This window comes from Corvus kubaryi, unplaced genomic scaffold (assembly GCF_017639235.1).
Source record: "Corvus kubaryi isolate FWS band 111438036 unplaced genomic scaffold, C.kubaryi_AGA036_p1.0 37322, whole genome shotgun sequence".
In the NCBI taxonomy this organism is placed as follows: domain Eukaryota; kingdom Metazoa; phylum Chordata; class Aves; order Passeriformes; family Corvidae; genus Corvus; species Corvus kubaryi.
In genome coordinates, this window is record NW_024581101.1 from 1,449,421 (window position 1) to 1,458,377 (window position 8,957).

At 47.6% G+C, this 8,957-nt stretch overlaps 1 protein-coding gene across 1 annotated transcript; it reads left to right on the plus strand.

The window, feature by feature from the left end:
• The first annotated feature begins 465 nt into the window (after positions 1-465).
• LOC121665221 (probable G-protein coupled receptor 83) lies at positions 466-8,660 on the plus strand. The gene is made up of 4 exons (XM_042029208.1): positions 466-1,399; positions 3,019-3,144; positions 4,523-4,656; positions 5,164-8,660. Exons 1-4 carry the CDS (start codon positions 1,022-1,024, stop codon positions 5,786-5,788), a joined length of 1,263 nt encoding a protein of 420 aa, XP_041885142.1. The 5' UTR covers positions 466-1,021; the 3' UTR covers positions 5,789-8,660.
• The last annotated feature ends 297 nt before the right edge of the window (positions 8,661-8,957 follow it).

Genomic DNA, 8,957 nt, shown 5'->3' on the forward strand with positions numbered 1-8,957 from the left:
TGGGGCTCAGTGCAGGCCCCAGCCCAGCCAGGATGCAGAGTGCAGCCGACCATGCTGGGTGACCCCCATGCATGCTGGGCTGCTGCTCTTATTGTCTGATTGTATTTCACTTTTCACTCTATCCTCTGCACCACATGAGAGCAGGAAGGGGCTGGGGCCAAGCACAAAGCCCTCAGATATTCTCTGCTAAAACTCTGGGATAAAGAGAAAGAGAGATGCCACAAAGTAGTGAAGATGCTTCACCCCCATGTAGCTGTTGTGTTGGGTGTCCAGAGAAGAGCAGAGAGCAGACAGAGGAGATCACAGCACATCCAGCCTCCATCTGTGTTTTGCTGCTCTCTAGATCTGCACATGTCAAGCTGTGCCGTTGCCCACGTGTGGGTTGTGATACACCTCAGGAAAAACGGGGAAGAGATCTGCCATTGGCTCCTTCCTGTGCAGTGTGTCATCTGGCAGCTGTGTATATCACAGGGAACACAGGGACCAGTCTGCTGCTGAGCAAAGCTGCTTCACTGAGTAGTCAGAGATACTTGGAGGGGGAAAAGCAAAGTGAAAGGCAGCCGTTGCTTTTTCGTTTCTGCCAAGCTCTGAAAACTCTTGGGAAACAGAAACCTGATGGATTAAGGACTGTGTGGAGAACCAGTAAAGCGGATTTCCAAGGATAAGTTGCAGATTGAAGAAGAACAGTGCCCGACAGGAAATATTCACTAAGATTTCTTTCTTGGTGCAGAGAGAGTGTTTGGGGATCTCTGATATTTCAGCCTCTAAATTAGCTTCTCTGTGGGGCACATATGGGACTTAAGAAGGAAAGCTGATGGGGAGCCCCTGAAGCAAAGGTGGCGTGTGCCCAGCACAGGCAGAAGGACCCATTTATCAACTCTTTTCTCTAGTTTGTATCCGTGCGGCAGATTTTTAAAATGCAACTGTGTGTGTTCCCTCCTGCAACCACTGGCTCTCGCAGCTGAGCTGGCAGAAGGCACTGGCTAGTGTGTGGCTGGACCAGGGCTCTGCTGCCCCAGCCATGAGACAGCACACCTGGTTCCCCTTGCCGTACATGCCCAAGCCCTTCTGGAGAGCAGAGAACCACAACACAACCAACTTCTTCTCTGCACTGTATGGCTTCCCTAACCAGTCCTTCTTCCACAGTGACTTGAACCTGGAGGACCTGGGGGACTTTGGTAGCGGAGCCAAGTATGAGGGCGAGTCCCAGAGCCGGACAGTGAAGGCGCTGCTGATCGTCGCCTACTCCGTGATCATCTGCATCTCACTGTTCGGCAACATCCTGGTGTGCCACGTGGTCATCAAGAACAAGAGGATGCACTCTGCCACCAACCTCTTCATTGTCAACCTGGCTGTTGCTGACGTGATGATCACCACCCTGAACACCCCCTTCACACTGGTGAGCCCCGTCCGGCCGTGCCTGCTGGTGTCTGTGTGTGCCTGTCAGCTGTGTGCACTAGGATTGAACAGGCTGGGACCAGACTGGTACCCAGACTTTCTTTTGCCCCCCTTCCCCTTTTACCTTTTAGCGAGGGTGCAAGTCATGGCCCCCATCCCCAACACCCCCTGAGCAAGTGGAGCTGAGGGCCAATGCCCCCACCTTGCAGTCCATTGCAGGGGTCACTCTGCTGCAGCTTTCCCCCTCTGCCCAGGCAAGGCACAGATCTGGGAGCCCCTTTTGCCTGTTGATGGGGAAGGAAGTGGGGACAAGTTTGACACAAGAAAATCCAATTAATGGCTGGTTTCCTATTGAAACAACGTGAACCAGGTCAGTCCCTGTGCAACATCTTAGGGAAGTACTTAGCCTGCCACTGAGCAGTGTCAGTGGCATGTCCCTCCCTCAGCCACTACAGACGGTGCTTCCTGGGGCTAATCGTCCTTTTTTATTTTCAGTGACTAAATAATATATGATATAAAAGAACATTAAATGAATGAGGTGGGAAGAATTAAAGATTCATTTCTTGCCCTACTGTCATAGACGATAAATGCCATGTAAACAGGACTTTGTACCTATATTTGACCCAGCACTCCTGTTCAAAATCCTCCTGCTTCATCCCTGCCCAGAGTGTTCTTCTGCCTTCCAAAAGCAGGTCTTGAATTAGCTATTTGAATTCACCCTTTCTTAAACTGGTGCTGTTTCTTTGGTGGGATTTCCCTGCCTTGCTCTGATGGGATTTGCATCCTGTAATTTGTTCAGGGAGAGCTTGGTGCCCTCTTGTGTGTTTGCACACCAACAGACACACAGTAAGCACGTGTAATTAAAATTTCTGCCAGCTCTCTCAGGAACGAGCTTTACACCAGCTCCAGAGATCCAGCACACTGCTCCAGTTCAGTCAGTACTGCAAGAGTCGCCCCTAAAGGGAAATTATTTAGATTAATTGAAAACAAATTAGCTAGTCTTGACTAATTTTCTGTGTGGACAGATGCTTTGTAGTAAATGTACTTTACTTCAAATTAGCTTAATCTGCAGCAAAATGAGTTATATTCATTTGTAATTAATATTGCACAGTCAGGAATAATGAGGGAATGAGGCAGTTTGGCACACTCTCCTCTGCAGAGAAGCCACCATCAGTAAAGCCTCTCTGGGAACAGGTGAGAAATTTTTCCATGTATTTCTCTCACTAAGTTTGGAGACCATGCAGCTTTCAGCATCCAAATGTTCAAAGGTATATAACGTTTTCTGGGAGGCACCTAGTGTGCCCTGCAGAGATTCGTTGAGGAGTGGAGCTAAGGTTTCTTTATGTGTTCCAGAACGGCCATGGTAAATGTACAAATGTACACATGTACACAACACAGACAGAGAACTGCTCAAGCAGTGTTTGCACAGTGCTGTAAATCTCACCTCAGTTTGAGAAGGTCTTGGGCAATCACAGCTTCCCCAGGAAAAACTGAGGATAAAGCACCTCCAAAGCCTCAGAAAGCTGTATTAAAGCATTTCTTCCATATTGTGCACCTGGGAAGCCAATTTGCTTCTCTTCAGGTACTGCTCCTGTTAATCCAATGCTGTCTGTTCTTCAGGTGCGGTTTGTGAGCAGCACCTGGGTTTTTGGAAAGCTGATGTGTCACATCAGCCGGTTTGTTCAGTACTGCTCTGTCCACGTGTCTGTGCTGACCCTTGCTGCCATTGCACTGGACCGGCACCAGGTATGTCAAAGACACCATCCCTATGATTGCTAGAAAATAGTTGTTTCCTCCTCAAATCCCAGTACCTGGAAACCTGCACTGTCTTGAGACTCAGGGAACAGAGGAGAGAACTCCAGCTTTCATGGCAGAGGACAAAATACCTGTGATTTTTACAGTGAGGGTGATGAAATACTGCAACAGGCTGCACAGAGAGGTTGTGGAGTCTCTGTCCTTGGAGACTCTGAAAACCTCAGGAGTTCAGTGCCAGGCAGCCTGCTCCAGCCCTGCGCTGCCTGGGCCATTGGGCTCGTAGGCTCCTTGCCCTCATCAGCCCTGCCTCGAAGCACAGTTCCACCAGAAGGGTGGGGCTAAGTGCTGAATTCAAGCACCAGCCAGCCCACACGTTCTCTCCACACAGATTTATGGGAGTCTGTCAGTTCTGACGCTTGCCCCATTCCTTTGGGATGCCTAAGGCTGGAAACAGTAAGAACTATGTTAACTCATCCAGTTCAAGGTGAGAAATTCTCTCCTTCTCCTCTAGCCCCTATACTTCCCAGCCATGAAAACCTTTCAGGTCAAGTAATGCATACAGACTGAAGGGTTTCCTTAAGTGAAACAGAGTTTCTAATTTGTGCTTTAGCTGATGAGTGCCGAGTGCTGGGAGGCCAGATCCAGCAGAGTGAGCTCTCAGGTAGAGTGGATTTCTCATAGTGCTGGAGCCACTGAAACGGTTGCTACCAAAAAGTAACTTCACATGATAAATGCTGTGGCTGGATGAAGTTCAAAACAAGAGTAGGCTCCACCTGCTGTCAGAGAATCACAGGGACTGCCAGAGCATAGATGAGCCACTTCTGTCTTTTTTATCACAAAGATAGAAGTGAGATGTCCCTGACAAAAGGAAAACCAACACTTGCCTCTAAAAATATTGCTAGTCCTGAGAAGTGCCATGGCAGACAGATACTCCAGGGGAGTTGTACAACTTGATTAAGTAGATATTTATAATGGGACTACAAACGACATGCATAAAATACCAAAGACTTCATCAGCCAAGAAATCATCTGGATGACATGATAGATCTATTTTTAATTATTGTTTCATTGCCTAAGATAATCCTCCATAGTCCATATAGCTCAACAGAGATCTCACCACCGTGGTCTCTGCAGTCATGCTGATGGGTCACACGGAATGTATTTCTCTGCTCAGGCTCTGAGCCAGCAGCAACACTCAATACGTGCACAACTCCATGCATTTCCCGACCCTTGTACTCCCTGAAGTCCTGTAAAGTGACTGTCTCTGCCTTTTAACACTGAAGAGATGTGGAGCTGCTGCTGACATGCAACATGGGGCTCAAAGAGTGACAAAGATGCTGTAAATCCTCAGGAGTCATTGTTCTCTGCAGGTAATCATGCACCCTCTCAAGCCACGCATGTCCATGGTGACAGGAGGGATTTGCATCATTGTCATCTGGGTTATGGCCAGCTGCTTCTCGCTGCCTCACGCCATTTATCAGACTCTGACAAGGTTTTATATTGGGTAAGACATTTACATATTTTTTGTTGTATGACGTTTACAAAGCCCCACAGAAACCAAGGGCACACCTTTCCATCCATGTTATTAGAGCAGAAAGGGTGGTGAAACAGAAGTTTCCTTCCCTTTGCACGGGTTCTGTGTCTGTCACAAAGGGACAATGACAATCAATGGAATTGCTTCCAGGCTGGTTCATTAGTTGTTTTGGGCTCAGAGATTCAGCCATGTAGTTTGGGGCAGGCACAGGGGAGAGGGCCTCCTCATCAGCAGAGGACACAGACGTCAATATGAATGATTTCTTTCTTTTCCTGGGGATGTGTTTAAGATGCCTTCATTGGAGCCAAAGGTCAAACCTAGAGTAAAATTCTCCATTGGAAGTGGCACCTGCCCATGATACTGAATGAGTTCTGCTACCTGTACCTGTACTGAAACCCGTCTGAATGTCTGAGGTGTTTGTCCTCAGATGTGTGCAGCTGGTAGGGGAATTGAGAGCTCTTTCTCTTTAATCTTCAGAAACAGCACCATCCGAATGGTCTGCCTCCCCAGCTTCCCTCCTCCTGCTGATCTTTTCTGGAAGTATTTGGACCTGACTACGTTTGTTCTCTTGTATGTTCTGCCCTTGCTTGTGATCTCCATCACTTACACCATGGTGGCCAAGAAGCTCTGGCTGAGGAATGCCATCGGGGACCTCACCATGGAGCAATACTATGCCCATCAGCGGAAGAAGAAGATGACACTGAAGATGCTGATGGTGGTGGTGGTTGTGTTTGCCGTGTGCTGGTTTCCCCTGAACTGCTACGTGGTGCTGATCTCCTGCAGGGCCATCCACAGCAGCAATGCTCTGTACTTCGCTTTTCACTGGTTTGCCATGAGCAGCACCTGCTACAACCCCTTCATCTACTGCTGGCTGAATGGGAGCTTCCGCGCGGAGCTCCGGTCCCTGCTCTGCGTGTGCCGGCCCAGGAGCATGGCCCAGGGCCACGCTCTGCAGCCCATCTCCCCACCGTTCCAGGATGCCAAGGCTGAGAACTGCTGGCACAAAAGAAACAGCACATGCCAGAAGGCACAGACACCCTCCCAGAGGAACTCTGCAAAGACAGACATATCCAGCGTGCATCCAATTGTGGCAGAAAGCTAAACCCTTCATCTGACAGCTGGGCAGCATCACATTGGGATTGCAAAATCATGGGGAAAATGGGTTTGGAAAGGCCTCTGGAGATTGTCAAGTCAACCTTCTGCCCAGAGCACGTGAGCTTCAATCTTTGACTGGGTCATTCAGGACCTTGTTCTCTCAGGTGTCAGAATTCTCTAGGGATGAACTGCCACCTGTGGGCTCCAGAATGAGGTGTGTTGAGTGAATTTTTCACTGGAATAGTCAGCAAAAACGAAGAGAATTATTTAACAGCACATGAAGCCTTTCATGGTCTAAGGAAACACAGGGAAGCTACATTGGTTATACACACACCAGCTGTGCCCACTGTGGCTTGATGTAAAGCTGTTTGGGCTCTAACTTTGTGAATTGACATTTCTTTAGCATAAAATCTAAATTATTTTCACTTTCAAGAATATTTTTTTTTTTACCAGTCCTCAAGAACTGTGTCCTTTGTGGCTTCCCTGCCAGCCTGGCAGCCCTTCCCCTTTGGGTCAGCCTGTCTCTGTCCTGTAGTTATCCTGTGGGCAGCAGCAGCAGCAGCAATGACTCAGCAGCTGTGGAACTGGGGGTTCTGGCTTTTTCTGAGATGGAACCAGCATTGTGTTGGTTCCATCACAATGAAACAAACCAGACCTGCAGGTTTTCAACCCAAAATCAGGAAATAGAAGAAGTTTGACCTATGAGATGTAAACATTTATATGTGAACCTTCATGTATTCCCTGCTCAGTTAAACTGAGCATCTGACAATGTGCCACAGCATTCGCCTCAAGCACTGATCCTTGTGTTCCAGCTACATCACTGGTGGCAGGGTGCACCAGGAGTGCTGGTCCTGGTCCAAATGGTGCCTCTGGAATGCAAGAGATAGCTGGTATTCCTGGGGATGTGGGTGCCTGACAGCCGGCGCCAGCAGCTGCTGCTCTGGGGACTCACGGCAGAGCCAGCCACCGTGTTTCAGAGCTGGGTTTGGGTCACTAGTGAGAGATACCCAGTGGGAGCACATGGCCAACTTCAGCCTATGGCTATGAAAATCCACCAAAGTTGTGTTTTCCTCTTTCTCAGAAAGAATAACCAGTTTCTTTGTGTCCATTCTGCACTGGCTCAGCCTTTGTGATGGTAAAGTGTTGAGCTTCAAAAGACAGTGAAAAGGAAATGAGCTTCAGTCTCCCCATGCAAAATACTCTAAACTACACTTCTACAGCTGAGCATTTCCACCTGTACCGGCAGTGTGTCACAGCCGCAGACCTGGGTGAAAGGCTGCTTAAATCTGGAAATCAAGATGCTTTGATGGGAATGTATTTGTATTTCAAAATGAAACTGTGAAGGGGAGGAAAGAGTAAGAGCAACATGAATCTTGCTTTTTCCTAAACTTATTGTGGGAAGGAGGAGGACAAGAGCAGCTGGGACAGGGACAGGGACCTGGCATGGCTTGGGACACTCCAAATTCCAGTGACATTGACAGTACAAAGGCTTCAGGTCAGTGCTCCTGTCTGAGGGAGTGATCTCTTTTCCTTCACATCTGCAGGAATTACTCTGCAGAGGATATGCTATGGGGAGGAAATGGAATTAGAAAAATCTCTTCAGAGAGCAAATATCCAAGGCTCAGGTATTGGCTCTGACCATATGAGCCTTCGATTTGGTTCCACTGGAGTGGAGTCCTGCCTGAAACTGGCACCACAGAGGCAGTACTGGAACCTTTAATTTTGTCTTACAAGTAAATTACAGCATAAGCCAGACATTACTACTAAGTTGGGTGTTTTACTGTCTGGAAAACTGGGAGTCTATGACACTGCAAATGGCATTTTCCTAATATTACTGTCTGGAGGTTTCAATAAACAAGATGTTTCTTCTTAAAAAGTCAAACCAATTACAAATGCAAATAAACATTGTTACAGTAACTTAAAAACTTACTCTCATTCAAATGCTCTTCTCTTTACACTGGAAAAAGTCAGTGAGATTAAATAATGCAGTTTGCATGTGTATCCCAACCCACTCTCAGAGAACTGTCAAACTCCTTACTCTGGGCTAAATAAATCCAACAGAGTCTGTTCTTGCCCCTCATCCTTCAGCAGGAGAGTATGCTGGGTAAGCATCCCTCAGCCTTGTGCAGGCCAAGGTCAAACCCACAGGCTGCTTGTCTGACCATGGCAGTAGGCAGATGTCCCTCACCTGGCAACAGTTCTCCAAGGGACAGTTTGCTCCCAGTTGAAAAGCTGACGTTGTTTCCTCATAGCACATCCTATGCTGATCATTACACAGCAGTGCTTTCCTCAGTAGGAGTCTGCAGTCTGGCAATGTTGAGCTGCCTTAGAAAACATTGTTTCTTTGAGGTGATTGTTTTTGTAAAAGTCTGGCAAACTTCCCCCTGATTACGCACAACCTCCTGGATGCTCTTGCTTTGATACATGCTCTGTTAAAATATCTATGTGGTTGTAATACAGTAAGATTTGATCCACCAACATTTTTTGGGGGCTAATAGTCAAATAAAATACTGGTTCAGCACCCTCACTCTCCTCTGGGTTTTGTGTAACTTTTGAGTTATGAAAAGGAGATGATATTCCCTCTTACAAGAGGGTTAGCAAGAAAGCATAGACTGCTGCTCCTGGCAGACACAAATCCATGACCAAAACTTTTGTCTCCATGTGTTTTGACTTCTTTCAGCATGAAAAGCCCTTTGCACAAAGAAGTGCTGTGGTTACCCAGGTGGGGAGTCAGCTGTGGATGTGCCCCAACTGCAAATGCTGCTTCATTGCCATGCAGTTTGTGCAATTAATGGGTGGTCCCAGCAGCACTTTTTGCCTGGCGCCTCGTCCAGGCAGGAGTATGGGATATTTTGAGGTTTCCTTGAATTTAATTGTTATTCTCCAATAAACACTTCCATGAACAGAAGCATAGCCTGATGGATTCCTTGTGCATTTCTCCCCAGTGCTCCTGCTGGGATCCTCAGCCATCCCCTGGCTCCCTTCCCCTTGCTGGGGAACTCACACTCTCCCTCACCTGACCGCGAGCAGACAGGGCAGGAACCATGCACAGCAAGCACTGCAGCTACATTAAAATAATCCCTTAGCATCTAAAGTGTTAAAACTAGGTGACTACACCAAAAGAAAATACTTTATTGTTCTCTCTGAAGAGCTATTTCTTACCTCTCCTTTTGAAC